Source organism: Neophocaena asiaeorientalis, unplaced genomic scaffold (genome assembly GCF_003031525.2).
Source record: "Neophocaena asiaeorientalis asiaeorientalis breed wild unplaced genomic scaffold, Neophocaena_asiaeorientalis_V1.1 scaffold177, whole genome shotgun sequence".
Lineage (NCBI taxonomy): Eukaryota > Metazoa > Chordata > Mammalia > Artiodactyla > Phocoenidae > Neophocaena > Neophocaena asiaeorientalis.
The window spans coordinates 19,467,595-19,486,532 of NW_020172779.1; the positions used below are offsets into that span (position 1 = coordinate 19,467,595).

The following is an 18,938-nucleotide window of genomic DNA, read 5'->3' on the forward strand; positions in this document are numbered from 1 at the left end:
CTACCCTGTTCATTGAGGTCGGATGCCTTTCCTCTGGGCCCCGTAATATCTGATGCTTACTGTTATCAAAAAAGTAATTCAAAGAGACTGAAAAGATCTCAGTGTGATCCTTTCCTTTTATAAGAGGCCATAAGTAGCTTCAAGTCAGAGTCTTAAAGTCTTTTTCTATTCAGTAAACACAATGTTGAGAGACAAGACGGAAAGAGCAGTCACCACCCACTGGGGCGCTCATATCCACCCGGGACACTCAGACAGCACCTGCTTGGTCACATGAACCCCACAGCACAACACGAGGCACCAGCACGAGTCCCACTGACGCTGCCCACATGGATGGGAAGGGCCAGGCGGCAGGTTGGGGGCAGCTGGTACGCATTTACCACTTTCCATCCCTGGCATATACATTTGACAGAACTCATCAAAATATGTACTTAAGATCTGTGCATTTTACTATATATGATTAGGCCTCAATAAAGAACAAAATAAAATATGTGTTTATTGAGTGAATTAATTTAGCCTCACTGAACCAAAGTTTATTTAAAAATAGGAACAGGGCTTCCCTGGTGGCGCAGTGGTTGAGAGTCCAGCTGCCGATGCAGGGGACACGGGTTCGTGCCCCGGTCCGGGAAGATCCCACATGCCGCGGAGCGGCTGGGCCCGTGAGCCATGGCCGCTGGGCCTGCGCGTCCGGAGCCTGTGCTCCGCAACGGGAGAGGCCACGACAGTGAGAGGCCCGTGTACCGCAAAAAAAAAAGAAGCACATAGAAGTATTTCTGAGCTCAGTGGTAATCAGGGAAATGCAGATAGAACCACAATAAAATACCATTGTATGCCCATCCGATTGGCAAAACAACAAAAAAGTTAAAAAAAAAAATCTATCAATGTGTTGGTGAGGATCTAAGAAAATGGGTCTTTCATACATTGCTGGTAGACACATAAATGTTCTGTCTCTTTGTTGAGAAGTTAAAATACGCTGGAAAGTCAAAAATTGTTTACCCTACAATCTAATCATTGAATGCCCCAGAGACACTCTCCCAACTGGTACACATCTCCAGCCTCAAAGGCACGTGTTACCCTGTTTTCTTCATGAGGAACGCACATCTGGAGATGTGCCAGCACGTTCAAGACCCAAGACTTGCTGGTTATGGTGGTGAAACATCAAAACAATCTAAATACTCACTAGCAGGAGAACAAATAAGCAAAATGCACGATAAAATGAAGTATTACGCAGCAGCTGAAAGAAATGAAAGCTTAGACACGCAATTTTGAGAGAAAAAAAGCAAGACGTGACTATACACGCTGTACATTATTTACATAAATTTCAAAATATCTAGCACACATCCAACAACCCTATATTTGATAACAGAAATACATATACGTGTAAAAAAACAAAAGAGATGGTTTTGGAGAGAGCTATCCCAGATCATGATTTGGTCACTTCTCGAGAAGCAGGGGACGCTCCCGGTCAGAAGGATCAAGCTGACTTCAGCTTGAAGACAGCACGTAAGTGTACACGTGTTACGTGTGTGCGTGTTCACGGTGTGTGTGTCTGTGTGTACAGATGTCGGAATGCATTCGTAGAGGAAAGAAAGATACAGTAAAGGAAAGCGAAAAAAAAGAAAAAAGAATTGAGGGAAAGGAAAGAATAAAGAAGGAAAGAACACTGATGTAATGGTGATGGAAGGACAGCTATTACCGGCCACTGAGTCTTCCCCAGTTAATATCCCTGGTTGGTGAAATGAGGACGATTTTTACTTATTTTCCATATACTTTCCTGTATGTTCCAATTTTTTTACAATCAGAGAAGAAGGGAAAAGGGTCTAAATTTACAGGGTCGATTTGTCTACATGTACATGTAGACACACAGTGCTTGGCACAGAGTAGGTGCTCAGTATACATATGGTAAATGATCAAGTGGCTAAATAATTGAGTGAATGAGTGATGGTGATACGGCAGTTTTCTGAGCCAGGGTCCTCACTCCTAAGACAGTGCAAGGTGATGACTTGGTACATGATACACACAGGTGCGGGGACATCAGGAGCACGTGGTGCCTGAGGCTCCTCCCCGGTGACCCCAGGACCTTGGCTGCAGAAGGCCCGCCAGTACTCACGTCGACGGGCACGCCGTCATAGAGGCGCTTGCCGATCACGGTCTTCCCCTGGATGTCGATGTTCTCCCTCTCCTCGATGGGCAGTGCCTGCACCAGCGCACAGTCTATGTACAGGGAGACGTTCTGGGCCTGGATGCTCAGGGCCACCTTGTGCCAGTCCCGGTTGAAAAGGTCATGGACCCGGGGACCTCGGAAGACCACCCTGACGGCGTCCTTCATGGCACCCACGGCGTTGTACTCCACGGCCTTGTTCTCGCCGTCCAGCCGGATGGACACCTGGGGAGGAGAGGACCAGAGGCCCCTTGAGCTGCATGGGACCAAGGAGGGAGAGGGCAACTGGGGAGGGGAGATCGCAGAGTCAGACCCGACAGACCTGAGTCAGATCCTAGCCGTGACCCTCACCAGCTGGTCAGCCTTGGGCAAAGCATTTCCCATCCCTAAGCCCTGGTGTCCTCCTCACGACAATGGTGTTACTGACATCTACCTTACAGGCTCATCTAAACCCTGTATTAAATGGAAGATCTGAGCTCACACGTTAATCCAGGGGTCAAAATCTCAAGTACCCGAGGGCTATGCAGGTAAGAGCACCTTTGTGAAACTACAAGGGGACTGGTGTGGAGGGGCTTGATCTGTGAGACCGACCAGAGACCATGACTGGTTTCAGGTTCTTTTAAAACCGCAGACAGCAAAACAGAATCCATCTGTGTCTAGATACCAGGTGCCAGTCTGAGACCCCATCCACTAACCCAAACTCTCTCTCACCTTGAAGATAAAATTGAAGCCCTGGTAGAATAAAGCAATTCGGTGGCAGGGACCTTGGCTGTCTTGTTCACTGGACCACCCTCCAGCCCTCTGCAAAATGCCTTGAAAACTCTGGAAGGAAGTTTTACTTTCCTCTGCGTTTTAAGAATGAATGAGAGGTTTCCCTGGTGGCGCAGTGGTTAAGAATACGCCTGCTAATGCAGGGGACACGGGTTTGAGCCCTGGTCCGGGAAGATCCCACATGCTGCCGCAACTACTGAGCCTGCGCTCTAGTGCCTGTGAGCCACCACTACTGAGCCCTTGTGTCACAACTACTGAAGCCCGCACGCCTAGAGCCTGTGCTTCGCAACAAGAGAAGCCACCGCAATGAGAAGCCCGTGCACGACAACGAAGAGTAGTCCCCGCTCACCGCAACTAGAGAAAGTCTGCATGCAGCAATGAAGATCCAACGCAGCCAAAAAATAAAATAAATTAATTTTTTTAATCAATGAATGAAGTAATGAATGAACGTATGCTCATCCATGTGCTTATTCTTTCATCCCTTGCACGATGCTCACTGAACACCCTCTGTGACAGGCAAGCAACCTGCTAGGCGTCAGGAATGCAGGAGTGGGCAAGACCAATACTGCCTCAGCGCACGGAGGTGGGGGATGTAACGTGACACAGAAAATAGGTATTCACTGAGCAAATGGATGGGTGGGTATATTCTTGTCCAGTCTCCATGGGGTTAGCCTCCATCAGCCCTGATATCCACGCTCCACCTCTCTCTACCTGGATCTGGACTCCCAGCCTCTGACCTTTGACTTCCTGACCCGGGCTCCGATGCCCTTTGGCTTCTAGTTAGTCTGGCCCATGGGAGCGGAAATCAAAGAGCAGGAAGAGAGGGGGGTCTGGTATTGACTCTCCTGCCCTCCCAGCTTCCCTGCGGCTCCGGACGGCCATGTTCCTCCACGTGCCAGGGCCCTTTGGAAGCCCTCCCTCCTCCACGACCCCAGAACACAACGTCTCCGCGAACCACCAACCTCTCCCTGCCCAGGCCATCCAGGCCCCGGGCAGGAGCTTCCTGCTGCTGCTAATCCCAGGACACCACAATATCTTTTTGGTTTCCTTAATGCTGACCCTTAACCTCATCCGCTCCCTTACCCCCAGACACTTTACTAAAACATTCTTCAAAACTCTGGGCTGTCTACTGCTTGCCCACACCCAAATTGGCAAGTCGCTTTTAAGCTGCGTGACCTCGGGCAGGTTTTCAACCTCTGTGTGTTGTTTCCTCATTTGTAAAATGGCACTGATGATAGTGCCTACTTGATAGAGCTGTTATGAGAATTAAACGAATTTACAGATACGTAAAATACATAGTACTTATACATCAGGCACTGTTCTAGATACTATCTATAATAAATGAAGCAAGTTCAAAGACATCATCACAGTGAAGCTTTCTCTGACACACACGTGCAACAGGATTCTAACCTGGTCATTTGCTCTCACATCCTCAGGCATGTGGATTTATTTGTTTTTTCAGAGCATTTCGGGTCATTTATTTCATCCGCCCGTTTCCTGCCTGCCCTGCCCCATCCTTTTAAGCAGGCCCCCGTCTCTACTGCTCATCTCTTTAACCCCAGTGGCTAGGACAACACACGCCATGTAGTAGGACTCAACAGAAAGGGAATGAATGAATGAGAGCCCCGAGGTTAAAGGAAGGAGTCCTCTGCCCTGCAGGGAACCGGCCACGGTGTTATGACACCACCCAGGTGTTCCGGTTTCTCTGTCTCGGGTCCCCCACGTGGCTTCAGCACAGCCAAGGGGAAACTAAAATTTATTTTTAACTGCATTGTCTGCTGGTATGTTACGGTTAGGGTGAAAAACGAAACTATGAACCCCTGACTAATAACCCGAAACTTCTCGTAAGCATAATCTAATAATCATGATCAAACCTGGTCTCTTTCTTGAAGTCAGTTTCACCTGTTTGAGCCCTGTACCCCTGAGCCACCTGGGGAGCTTCATGAGGACATGGGTTTTTCTCCCATGTTTCTAGTTCTCCCAGCACCACACAGAGCAGAGGAAGGCCCGGCAGGCCCGAGTCCAAGCTGGGGGGGCCTCAGGAGGGCACTCCATGCCTCAGATCCATGAGCAAACCCTGTTGGTTCTATTTTCAAACCTCATCTCCAGAAGCCCATCGCTTCTCCCCAGTTCCCTAGGACTCCTTGGTCTGAGTCAGTATCACCCTTTGCCAAGAGGACCACAGCAGTCTCCCAGGCTCCCTGTCCCAGGCCTGCCCACCTCGCAGAGCCTACCCTCCAGTCCCTGCACTGGCCTCCGGCCTGTTCCGAGTCTCACCTCTACCCCTCCACCCTGCTCCAGAACTAGCCTCCCCCTGGCCCTTTATCAGATCTGGAATGAGTGCCCCTCAGTTTCTCCAAAGGACAAACGGGGGAAATGCCAACAGTCAAGGGTGGTTGTAAATTCTCTGTGGGGTCACGGGTGTAAAAATCTAGATCCTGTTATTACCGGGCTACGAGACAAAGAGCACGTGACAGGATGGCTCACACCAGTCTGCTCACAGGTCATCTACGTGGCCTCTGCCCATTTGTCCTGTGTCCGGTCAGGACTTCCCCGAGGCGTGGGGCGGCCACCACGTCATTTTCAGTGAAGGGCACGCCCCAAAGCTTGTTCAGTGGAACGGAACAGCCAGGCGCCTCTCTGAAAAGGCAGGTTCTGTCTCTGCATGGCTCTGCAGGATTCCAGCCCAGGGCTCATTCTGGCAGAAGGAGGGGAGGAGGCTGACACGGCCCTGCAAACGCCATGGAGGAAGAGGACCCAGACTGAGGGGTGGTGCAGGCTCGCCCCATAGGACTGCCATGGCAGGTGCCCAGGCCCACAGCACAGGACCCCGGGAGACTGGAGACGTGCACGTCTGCAATGGAGGTGGGTGAGGGTCACGATAAGCTGCCTGCTCTCTGGGGAAGAGTCTCACCTCCTGCAGTCGGCCTCCCACACTCAGGAAATCAGGCCACTGGGCGGTCAAGGCTGACCATGGTTCTGCATCTCAGTTTGACCAGGGACGCTGCAGGAGTATCATTCGACAGGACTAATGGATGGGGACCAGAGCCAGCGGGGCACAGCGGTCAAAAGACAGACTTGGAGCTCGACTGTCTGGGTTCAAATCCCACCTCTCCCCCTCACGACCTATGAAGACACGGGCAGACGCCTAAAGCTTGCTGTGGATCAGGTTCCTCTCGGTAAGACAGTAACAGTAGAACCTACCCACAGGGCTGTTAGGAGGACTGAGTTAAGATTTGTGAAGCACTCGGGACAGTCCTTGGCTCCTACTGACTGCGTGTGAGTGTGGATAAGAGGTGCCCTCGAGGGCAGGGTCCAGCTTCAACCACGGGAAGTGAGCTCACTGCCACGGAGGAAGTCGCCTCTGGGGGAGGAGCCCGTGAGTGTGGCTACCGCAGTGCAATGGCTTGAGCATGCTTTTATTTTATTTCAACCCCAAGTGAAAATAAAGTCAGCGTCCCCCAGCTGAAGATGAGTAATGTTGCTACACAGTTCATTCTTCAAGAGAGGACCAGGGTAAACGACAGATACGGTTGGTCCATGAACTCTGAGGACAAGCGGATCGGGATCTGCATCTCAAATCAGTGTATGGTGTTGATGGCTTGGGCCTGAGACAGGTCCTCCCTCGCTCGGCTGCGTGCTGTTGACAGGTGGGCCTACCTTCACAGGGACTGAGAGCCAGCGTGCACCAGACATGGGCAAAGACGAGCTGCAGAGCTCCATTCAAGGTAAAACCAAAGACTACCATAAAAACTTGTACCACACATCAGGCAGCATTCTAGATGCTTCAAAGACATCATTCCACATGGTGCTTCCACTAACCATTCCTGGGAGGTTTTCTGTTTTCCATTTTCCAGCTAAGAACATCAAGACTCAGAAAGCAAACGTGGAGGTTGATTCAAGATGGCAGAGTAGAAGGACGTGCTCTCACTCCCTCTTGCGAAAGCACCGGAATCACAACTAACTGCTGAACAGTCATCGACAGGAGGACACTGGAACTCACCAAAAAAGACACCCCACATCCAAAGACAACGGAGAAGCTGCAGTGAGACGGTAGGAGGGGCGCAATCACAGTAAAATCCAATCCCATAACTGCTGGGTGGGTGACTCACAGCCTGGAGAACGCTTAGACCACAGGAGTCCACCCACTGGAGGGAAGGTTCTGAGCCCCACGTCAGGCTTCCCAATCTGGGGGTCTGGCAATGGGAGAAGGAATTCCTAGAGAATCAGACTTTGAAGGCTATTGGGATTTGACTACAGGACTTCGACAGGACTGGGGAAAAGAGAGACTCCACTCTTGGAGGGCACACACAAAGCAGTGTGAGCCAGGGGAAGGGAGCCAGGGGAAGGAGCAGTGACCCCATAGGAGACTGAACCAGACCTACCTGCTAGTGGTGGAGGGTCTCCTGCAGAGGCAGGGGGCGGCTGTGTCTCACCGTGAGGACAAGGACACTGGCAGCACAAGTTCTGGGAGGTACTCCTTGGCGTGAACCCTCCCAGAGTCCGCCATCAGCCCCACCAAAGAGCCTGTAGCCTCCAGTGTTGGGCCGCCTCAGGCCAAACAACCAACATGGAGGGAACCCAGCCCCACCCATCAGCAGACAAGCGGATTAAGGTTTTACTGAGCTCTGCCCACTAGAGAAACACCCAGCTCTACCCGTGACCAGTCCCTTGCATCAGGAAACTTGCACAAGCATAGCCTCATCCACCAGAGGGCAGACAGCAGAGGCAAGAAGAATTACAGTCCTGCAGCCTGTGGCACAAAAACCACATTCACAGAAAGACAGACAAGACGAAAAGGCAGAGGGCTATGTACCAGATGAAGGAACAAGATAAAACCCCAGAAAAACAATTAAATGAAGTGGAGATAGGCAACCTTCCAGAAGAAGAATTCAGAATAATGATAGCGAAAATGATCCAGGACCTCGGAAAAAGAATGGAGGCAAAGATTGAGAAGATGCAAGAAATGTTTAACAAAGACCTAGAAGAATTAAAGAACAAACACCTAGAAGAATTAAAGAACAAACAAACAGAGATGTATAATACAGTAACTGAAATGAAAAATACACTAGAAGGAATCAATAGCAGAATACCTGAGGCAGAAGAACGGATCAGTGACCTGGAAGACAGAATGGTGGAATTCACTGCTGCGGAACAGAATAAAGAAAAAAGAATGAGAAGAAATGAAGACAGCCTAAGAGACCTCGGGGACAACATTAAACACACCAACATTCACATTATAGGGGTCCCAGAAGGAGAAGAGAGAGAGAAAGGACCTGAGAAAATATAAGAAGAGATTATAGTCAAAAACTTCCGTAACATGGGAAAGGAAATAGCCCACCAAGTCCAGGAAGTGCAGAGAGTCCCAGGCAGGATAAAACCCAAGGAGAAACACGCCGAGACACATAGTAATCAAACTGGCAAAAATTAAAGACAAACAAAAATTAAAAGCAACAAGGGAATAACATACACAACGTTAACAGCTGATTTCTCAGCGGAAACTCTACAAGTCAGAAGGGAGGGGCATAATATATTTAAAGTGATGAAAGGCAAGAACCTACAACAAAGATTACTCTACCCAGCAAGGATCTCATTCAGATTCAACGTAGAAATCAAAACCTTTACAGACAAGCAAAAGCAGAGAATTCAGCACCACCAAACCAGCTCTAAAACAAATGCTAAAGGAACTTCTCTAAGTGGGAAACACAAAAGAAGAAAAGGACCTACAAAAACAAACCCAAAACAATTAAGAAAATGGTCATAGGAACATACATATCGACAATCCCCTTCAATGTGAATGGATTAAATGCTCCAACCAAAAGACACAGGCTTGCTGAATGGATACAAAAACAAGACCCATATATATGCTGTCTACAAGAGACCCACTTCAGACCTAGGGACACATACAAACTGAAAGTGAGGGGATGGAAAAAGGTATTCCATGCAAATGGAAATCAAAAGAAAGCTGGAGTAGTAATACTCATATCAGATAAAATAGACTTTAAAATAAAGAATGTTACAAGAGACAAGGAAGGACACTACACATAATGATCAAGGGATCAATCCAAGAAGAAGAGGTAACAATTATAAACATATATGAACCCAACACAGGAGCACCTCAAGACACAAGGCAAATGCTAACAGCTATAAAAGAGGAAGTCGACAGTAACACAATAATAGTGGGGGACTTTAACACCTCACTTACGCCAATGGACAGATCATCCAGACAGAGAATTAATAAGGAAACACAAGCTTTAAACGAAACAACAGACCAGATAGATTTAATTGATATTTATAGGACATGCCATCCGAAAACAGCAGATTACACTTTCTTCTCAAGTGCACACAGAACATTCTCCAGGATACTTCACATCTTGGGTCACAAAGCCTTGGTTAATTTAAGAAAACTGAAATCATATCAAGCATCTTTCCTGACCACAAGGCTATGAGATTAGAAATCAATTACAGGGAAAAAAACGTAAAATACACAAACACATGGAGGCTAAACAATACATTACTAAATAACCAGGAGATCACTGAAGAAATCAAAGAGGAAAAAAAAATACCTAGAGACAAATGACAATGAAAACACGACGATCCAAATGCAGCTATGGGATGCAGCAAAAGCAGTTCTAAGAGGGACGTTTATAGCAATAAAATCCTACCTCAAGAAACAAGAAAAATCTCAAACAAACAATCTAACCTTACACCTAAAGGAACCAGAGAAAGAAGAACAAACAAAACCCAAAGTTAGCAGAAGGAAAGAAATCATAAAGATGAGAGCAGAAATAAATGAAATAGAAACAAAGAAAACAATAGCAAAGATCAATAAAACTAAAAGCTGGTTCTTTGAGAAGATAAATAAAACTGATAAACCTTTAGCCAGACTCATCAAGAAAAAGAGGGAGAGGACTCAAATCAATAAAATTAGAAATGAAAAAGGAGAAGTTACAACGGACACTGCAGAAATACAAAGCATCATAACAGACTACTAAAAGAAACTCTATGCCAATAAAATGGACAACCTGGAAGAAATGGACAAATTCTTAGAAAGGTATAACCTTCCAAGACTGAATCCGGAAGAAATAGAAAATATGAACAGACCAATCACAAGTAATGAAATTGAAACTGTGATTAAAAATCTTCCAGCAAACAAAAGTCCAGGACCAGATGACTTCACAGGTGAATTCTATCAAACATTTAGAAAAGAGCTAACACCCATCCGTCTCGAACTCTTCCAAAAAACTGCAGAGGAAGGAATAGTCCCAAACTCATAAAAAAGAAAATTACAGACCAATATCACTGATGAATACAGATGCAAAAATCCTCAACAAAATATTAGCAAAGGATCCAACTACACATTAAATACTAGGATCCAACAACACATTAAAAGGATCATACACCATGATCAAGTGGGATTTATGCCAGGGATGCAAGGATTCTTCAATATACACAAATAAGTCAATGTGATACACCATATTAACAAACTGAAGAATAAAAACCATATGATCATCTCAATAGATGCAGAAAAAGCTTTTGACAAAATTCAACACCAATTTATGATAAAAACTCCCAGAAAGTGGGCATAGAGGGAACCTACCTCAACATAATAAAGGCCATATATGACAAACCCATAGCAAACATCCTTCTCAATGGTGAAAAACTGAAAGCATTTCCTCTAAGATCAGGAACAAGACAAAGATGTCCACTCTCACCACTATCATTCAATATAGTTTTGGAAGTCCTAGCCACGACAATCAGAGAAGAAAAAGAAATAAAAGGAATCCAAATTGGAAGAGAAGTAAAAGTGTCACTGTTTGCAGATGACATACTATACATAGATAATCCTAAAGATGTCACCAGAAAACTGCTAGAGCTAATCAATGAATCTGGTAAAGTTGCAGGATACAAAATTAATGCACAGAAATCTATGGCATTCCTATACACTAATAATGAAAGATCAGAAGGAGAAATTAAGGAAACAATCCCATTCACCATTGCAACAAGAAGAATAAAATACCTAGGAATAAACCTACCTAAGGAGGTCAGAGACCTGTACTCAGAAAACTATAAGACACTGATGAAAGAAATCAAAGATGACACAAAACAGATGGAGAGATATACCATGTTCTTGGATTGAAAGAATCAATATTGTGAAAATGACTGTAATACCCAAAGCAATCCACAGATTCAATGCAATCCCTATCAAATCACCAATGGCAGTTTTTACAGAACTAGAACAAAAAGTCTTAAAATTTGTACGGAGACACAAAAGACCCCAAATAGCCAAAGCAATCTTGAGGGAAAAAAACAGAGCTGGAGGAATCAGACTCCCTGACTTCGGACTATAGTACAAAGCTACAGTAATTATGACAATATGGTACTGGCACAAAAACAGAAATATAGATCAGTGGAACAGGATAGAAAGCCCAGAGATAAACCCATGCACCTATGGTCAACAAATCTATGACAAAAGAGGCAAGGATATACAATGGAGAAAAGACAGTCTCTTCAATAAGTGGTGCTGGAAAACTGGACAGCTACATGTAAAAGAATGAAATTAGAACACTCCCTAACACCATACACAAAAATAAACTCAAAATGGATTAAAGACCTAAATGTAAGACTGGACACTGTAAAACGCTTAGAGGAAAACATAGGCAGAACACTCTTTGACATAAATCACAGCAAGATCTTTTTTGACCCACCTCCTAGAGTAATGGAAATAAAAACAAAAATAAACAAATGGGACCTAATGAAACTTAAAAGCTTTTGCACAGCAAACTATAAACAAGACGAAAATACAACCCTCAGAATGGGAGAAAATATTTGCAAACCAATCAACCGACAAAGGATTAATCTCCAAAATATATAAACAGCTCATGCAGCTCAATATTAAAAAAACAAACAACCCAATTAAAAAATGGGCAGAAGACCTAATTAGACATTTCTCCAAAGAAGACATACAGATGGCCAAGAGGCACACGAAAAGCTGCTCAACATCATTAATTATTAGAGAAATGCAAATCAAAACTACAATGAGGTATCACCTCACACCACTCAAAATGGGCATCACCAGAAAACCTACAAACAACAAATGCTGGAGAGGGTGTGGAGAAAAGGGAACCCTCTTGCACTGTTGGTGGGAATGTAAACTGATATAGCCGCTATGGAGAACAGTATGGAGATTACTTAAAAAACGAAAAATAGAATTACCATATGACCCAGCAATCCCACTACTGGGCATATACCCAGAGAAAATCATAATTCAAAAAGACACATGCACCCCAATGTTCACTGCAGCACTATTTACAATAGCCAGGTCATGGAAGCAACCTAAATGCCCATCGACAGACGAATGGATAAAGAAGATGTGGTACATATATACAATGGAATATTACTCAGCCATAAAAATGAACGAAATTGGGTCATTTGTAGAGACGTGGATGGACCTAGAGACTGTCATACAGAGTGAAGTAAGTCAGAAAGAGAGAAACAAATATCGTATATTAACGCATATATGTGGAATCTAGAAAAAGGTACAGATGAACTGGTTTGCAGGGCAGAAATAGAGACACAGATGTAGAGAACAAATGTATGGACACCAAGGGAGGAAAGCAGGGGGGCGGGGGTGGTGGTGGGGTGAATTGGGTAACTGGGATTGACATGTATACACTAATATGTATAAGACAGATAACTAATAAGAACCTGCTGTATAAAAAGTAAATAAATAAAATTAAAAAAAAAAAAGAAAGTGAATGTGTCTCAGAGGCCACACCAAGAAAAGACTAGACACGAGGTCTGAACCCAGGTCGTGCTGACTCTAAGCCAGTTTCTTGCACTACATAATGAACATGCTGCTAAGAGAGCACGTGCTGTAGGACAGCAGCACGGGCTGCCACCTCCCTCGCTGGGCTGAGGGTCCCTGAGACAGAAACTGGGCGTTCTGCCCCACCAGGTGACGGGTACTTGACCGTCAAGGAAGAAGTGCAGCCCTCTGGCGGTCTGTCAGCCCCTGCAGCTGCCCTGCGCCTCTGTGGACACCAGACCCTCCATCTCCCAGGCCCAGGACAGAGACCCCAGGAGAAAACACGGTGGCTGATGCCAAGCCCACGAGGAGAAAGAAATCTGCACCGAGACAAGGCATGCTGCTCACACCTGCGGGATGCCGTACTGGTCGATGACCTGCCAGATATACCAGTCTTCTTTCCGAGACATCTTCCGGAGCCGGAAGGTGGTGACAAAGGCGTACTCGTCAGGCAAGCCTTGTGGGAACACATCCCTGGAGGGAGACAGAGACAGATGGCGCCGGGCTGAGAGAAGAGGCTGCAGAGGAGGCCCACGCACCCCGGGGTCACGAAGTCCTGCCACTCGGACCTCCTAGGGTTCCCAAGTCCACCTGCTCGCCTGCCTTTACCGCCTTTCCCTTCAATCAGGGCCTCCATACAGCCCTCCGCGGACCCTCGCTGTGGCCCCTTCATTGTCCCGGTGCACCCACCCTCAGCCCCGTCAAATCCACCCCCGCAGTGCTCGTCTGCTTCCGTCTCTCCAAAATCAGTAATAAATGCTGAACTGCCGCCCCGCCGCGGGGCCAAATGCGGCTGAGTGCTGCAGCCCTCACCTCTCCCTGCCTGCTGCCCCTCGGCAAGGCCACACTGTCACATCTTAGCCCGCTTGGTCCCTGCCCCACGTGCCAGGACATCCTCCGTCTCCACAGAGCACTGGTTTCCTGAGCTCGGGGGACCAGGCCCTCAAATGGGGGGAATCCCTCGGCCCCTGCAGCTCCAGCCCAGACAGCCCTGCACTGCCCTTTCCCCTACAAATTCCGCACGCACGTTGTTCCGTGACAGAAGCTACGGATGTACGGTGTTGTGATGCCCCGCCCTAGCTGAGGGCGGCCAGGCTCTCACGGGGTGACTCCTGCACCCCGCTGCTCAGCGGTCGAGCAGAGGCTCCCCTGCAGACAGCAGCGGGTCTCCAGAGCTCGCCTCTTAACCGCCAGCTGTTGCCCGGCACTCCCTCTCACGGCGGGCCAAACCCTGCTCTGGGGGCAAAGAATGCGAGGCGCTGCTTTCTGCATCGGAGGAGGTGGAAACTGTCTGGCCAGAGAGCCAGGAAGAGAAATGAGGAGGCGTCTGGGTTTCTGGTTCTCAGACTCGTGGACCCTCAGGGACCCTGCGTTTGGCTGTAGAACCTGTGAGTACAGACTGGTCCTCCCTCTGTGATCTCGGTTCACAGATCCGAGCCGGGAGTTGGCCCAGCCGTTCAGAGTCGCTCTCTGAGCTGGGATTTCACCCAGGATCACATCCAGGCACTGGGAGCAGTGCCCTTTACTCCCTCGGGCCTTCCCAGGATTCAGGGACGTCCTAGGTCACTGCCACACGGGAGGGATACGGGGCTTCCCCACTGCTCTGCAAGGACACAGGCTGTGGAGCCTCAGATGGACACTGCCCTTCAATTTTTTTTTCTTCTCATTGCATTAATGAAGCCAACCATGCTACTGTTCTTTTCTAAACACACTTACTTCTCAACGCACGTGTATGTGTAATATACAAATATGCTATGTATGTAAATCCACTATATCTACACATTGATAACTATATTTATATCTCTATCTACAGGCACACCTCGCTTTGTTCTGTTTTAGCCTTACTGTGCTTCACAGATACTGTGGTTTTTTTAAAAATTGAAGGTTTGTGGCAACCCTGCACCAAGCAAGTCCATCAGTGCCAATGATATGTACACTGTTTTTTAAGACGTAATGCTGTTGCAAACTTGAAAGACTACAGTATGGTGTAAACATAACTTTTATACATACTGGGAAACCAAAAAATGTGACTCTCTTCGTTTTGATATTCGCTTTATTGCAGTAGTCTGGAACCAAACCCACAATATCTCTGGGGTGTGCCTCTATCTCTCTCTCTCTATCAAGAGACTAATACTTTTTCTTAGGCTGTGTATATATACAGATATACAGGAGAGGGTAAAGGGATTGGAGTTGATGGACCGACCTGAGTTTGAGGCCAACCTCTGCTTCCTAGGAACTATGAGATTTTGAACAGGTTACTGTCCCATTTTGAGCCTCAAATGTCACACCACATAAATGCTGAGGATAATACAAGCCTTGCTCCCCCCATTTTACTGTGGTGAGAAATAAGTTAGATAAGGTGTGTAAAGTGCCCTTGAAACATTTAGCAAGTAAGAAAAATACAAATATTGACACCCTTTTTCATTATGAACAAAATTAACCCATACATTAAAAATTATACGTGTATGTATGTATCTGCGTAAATTGCATTAGAAATGAAAGGGATGCTATTCTCACTCAACACGTCAGAGCTCTGTCGGTTTGTTTCTGTTTTGCCATTAAAACAAACTCGAAACCATGTAGAAATTCCTTCTCAGGACGACTCAGCATAACATGAGCCCAAATCCATTTCCCAGAAACACTTCAGCCCCACGTCCAGAGAGCAGAGTCCAAAGCCATTGTGCTGTTTGCTCCAAATGTCCTGATAGAAAGACGGCACCCTCAGCAAGTGGGAGGCCTCTGCTGGGCTCCCCACCACATGTGTGTAACGTGTGCTTTCCTCCCTCTGTTTCGTTCTTTCTCTATTACACGTTTGCTTTATTATTATTATTATTATCATTTTTGGTGCAGCTTGCAGAATCTTAGTTCCCCCACCAGGAATCGAACCTGGGCCCCCTGTGGTGGGAGTGTGGAGTCCTAACTGCCAAGGAATCCCCTTGTACGTTTGCTTTAAAGTGAAGTTGGCTGTGATTTTTTTTTTCTGTTTCTAAGTGGTATGGATGAATTGGACAAGTTAGGCCAAAGAAGTAAGGGGAGTTAAGTGGGAAATGGAACCTGGATGCTGTTCATCCCTGTGTGGCCCCCAAATGAGCATGGGACCAGGTGATTAAGATCACCCAGCATCTGTATCTCAGCCCCTGTGTGGACAGAACAACACCCACAGTCAGGAAGGCACGCCTCCCTTGAGGGTCTGCTGACTGTGATATGGTCTCCATCGCAGGGCGAGGAAACGGGACCCAGAGAGAGAAACTGACGTAGCGTTTCCTGTTCTGAGCCAGCACTGTCCCGGGATGCTGGCGCTGTGAGCCGTGGAGGACGTTAGGGCCCGATACAGTCCTGGTGCAAGGCTGGCACTCAGAGAACGCCCACCGAGCTGGAGAAACAATTGCACGCCTGCAAAATGCAAGCTCTGAGGCCTGATGTGGCAAAGCCCACCTTTGCCAGGCTAGTATCTAACGGAGGCTTCCCACTGATCGTGGACTGATTCATCCCCTCCTCCAGGCAGGGCTCAGCTCCACGCTGGGACTCAGCAGAGACCAGACTCAGGCCCTTCGAGGAGCTTCTCCCACAGCTGGGGAGACAGTCTGCAAATGACTCATTGCACAATCGAGTCGCTGGCTTCAATGTTGCTACATTTTATGCAGGAGGACAGGTTGTGAGGAGAGAAAATAAGTGGAGGCCTGGCTTAACCTCAGAGTTAGGGGGAGGCATCCTTGAAAGCAGGACAGATGAGCTCTACTTTGAAGGACAAGCAGGGGTAGAGAGAGGGCAGTGCAGACAATGACAGGCCAGGACGAACCTGATGCCGGAAAGGCAGCACGGGGCTAGATCACACACAGGGTCTTCCCAGGCCCTTAGCTTAAGAACACTCAGAAGTAATTAAAGAGTTTTAAGATGAAGGATAATGTCAAGATAAAATATCACTTTTCATCTTCAAAAGACCATTCTGCCTGAGAGGAGAAGAACAGAACATTAATTTTGGTGTCATCATTAGCCCTGGACTGGAGACCCCACAGGTGTCAGACCCTGGACTCATCTTTGCACCATGACCCTCTCAAATGACGCTGCAAGGCGGACACATTCACCTCAGATGAAACAGGTACCATGACTGGGGCACAGGGACCTCCCATGACTTGTGTAAGGCCAGGCACCCAGCAAACACTGAACTGGGTCTCCACTGGCCAAAATGACTACATGACTCTGGGTGGTGCTCTGCCTGCGTGTCATGCAGTGGCTGGTCCACAGTAGGTGCCATGGATCTAAGCCATAAATGATAAACGTTTGTAGTTTACTGAACTAACAGAAAAACGCAGGCATGAATGGATGGAGGATGAACACCACGCCTGTACGGACAGGTGAGTGTAGAAGGACCAGGGAACCAATAACATCAACGGTAATACATGGTTAAGAACGAGGCTGAATTCCCGGGTCAGTGATTCGGCTGCTTCATTTCAGGGTGACCTCACCAGGCACTCTGTAGGCGAAATCCCTGCCCAGTGCTCAGTGGGCAACCGTGCTGACCAGCGCCTTCCCACCCTTTCAGAGGCGTCCCGGGCAGGTCTAGAAGGAGAAGCAAGCACTCACTCAGTCCTTTGCACCACAGGGAAGGCTCCCATCCGGACGTAGGAACTCTGCGCCCCGTTCTCTCTCTCCCCCAAGATCGCCTTCACACTGAACAAATCCATCAGGTCAAAACCTGTCCAAAGAGAAGAGCCAGGAGTGAGTTTGGCCAGAGGAGCCCGGGAGACAGAGGAAAAGCACATCTGCTCTCTGGGAAGGTGGCCAGCCCGTCCTGCCCTGGGGGAGCGGGATTTAAGCGTAGGGAACTGTGCAAATCCATCTCCCAGGTGAAAACAGAAACAACAGAGGGAGAAGACGGACAGCTTCTGTTTCCACGGCCAATTGCAGGAAACAGGCAGAGACGCTGGGGTTTCCGATGAAACATGAGTCTTCGTGAAAGTCCTGGATCACAGGCAAGCATGGAGTAAGCAGTCGGCCACCATTCTGGCGTGTGGCTGGCGTTCAGGGAGCCCACGTGGGGACGCCCGGCTCACACAGCCTGGCTCTGCAGGCTAAGTGGCAACTTCGGCTTTCCTTCTTGCAGCCACATTTCCGCAATTCACTTGGACTCTGCTTGAATTATAATTTAGCAGCATTTAAAATGCATGATTTAAAAGAGCGAAAACATCAGAGAGGAGAAAACTCTTCGTGACTCTGCATTAACGGAAAGGCGCGTTTCCTTTTGTCATGGCTCTGAGAGGGGACCCTGATCACTGGCCACACGAAGTAATGGAAAAGACACGAACTTTGGGCTCAGGCGAGCTGGCGGGACGGGGGTCATCCAGCTCAGTCACATATCTGTGGGATGCTGAGCAGGTTACAGAACCCGCAAGAGCCTCAGTACTCGGTCGTGACAGAGGCTTGACACCCGCCACCTTGGCTGTCAAGAGAACCCCAGGCGGTCGCTCAGCCGTGGCAGGAAACCGACTCAGCAGGTCAGTTGTTCACTCAGGATTCTCCACCATCAGCAGCACAAACTTATCCACGACCCCCTACAAAACCACCTGGACCAGTCTGGGGGGGCTGACTTGAGTCCTGCAGCTGGGGTCCTCAGAGGAGCCCAACCACGATGCCCACACGGAGGCAACGGTGGGATGTACCGGCCTGACACTGCGTCCCTGGGGAAGGGGAACCTCGCGGCAGATGAGAGGAAGCCGCCTGTGGGTGGGCACCAGGCCTCACTTGTCTCCGCATCCCCAGGCTAACACACCACGCATCAGTGGCACCTGACCCACGAGACTTCAGGAAGGTTCTTGCTGTCTCCAACATTCTGAGACGCTGCCACGGAAAACAGGAAACGAGCTCGCAGGGCTCACATTAGGATGACTAAAACATCTTCTAACTGGATTCTGTCCTAAGAGATGATTTAGTCATTCAAGTTGTATTTTGAGAGCCTCTCTGTTCCAAGCCCCGTGTAAGATGCTGCAAGAACAGAAAGGAATTCGCATCAATTGAGAGTTTCAGCAGCAGAGTCAGACAGGCCTGGGCTGTGTTCCTGACCACCAGGTCCTAGCTGTGTGACCTTAGGCAGGTTGCCTGACGTCTCTGAGCACCAATTTCTTCATCTGTAAAAAGGGGATTGTCTTTGCACCTCATAGGATTGTGGTGAAGCTTGGATATGATACAAAGCTCTTCGTATGG

At 47.8% G+C, this 18,938-nt stretch overlaps 1 protein-coding gene across 1 annotated transcript in view; it reads right to left on the reverse strand.

Annotated features, from left to right (window-relative positions):
* The window catches only part of COL22A1 (collagen type XXII alpha 1 chain), a 233,250-nt gene that overhangs the window by 176,520 nt on the left and 37,792 nt on the right, over positions 1–18,938 (reverse strand). The window contains exons 4-6 of the mRNA XM_024741290.1: positions 17,322–17,433; positions 13,088–13,211; positions 2,108–2,383 (exon numbers count right to left, since the gene is read on the reverse strand). Coding sequence (XP_024597058.1) covers positions 2,108–2,383; positions 13,088–13,211; positions 17,322–17,433 — 512 coding nt within the window. The remainder of the gene's footprint in view (positions 1–2,107; positions 2,384–13,087; positions 13,212–17,321; positions 17,434–18,938) is intronic.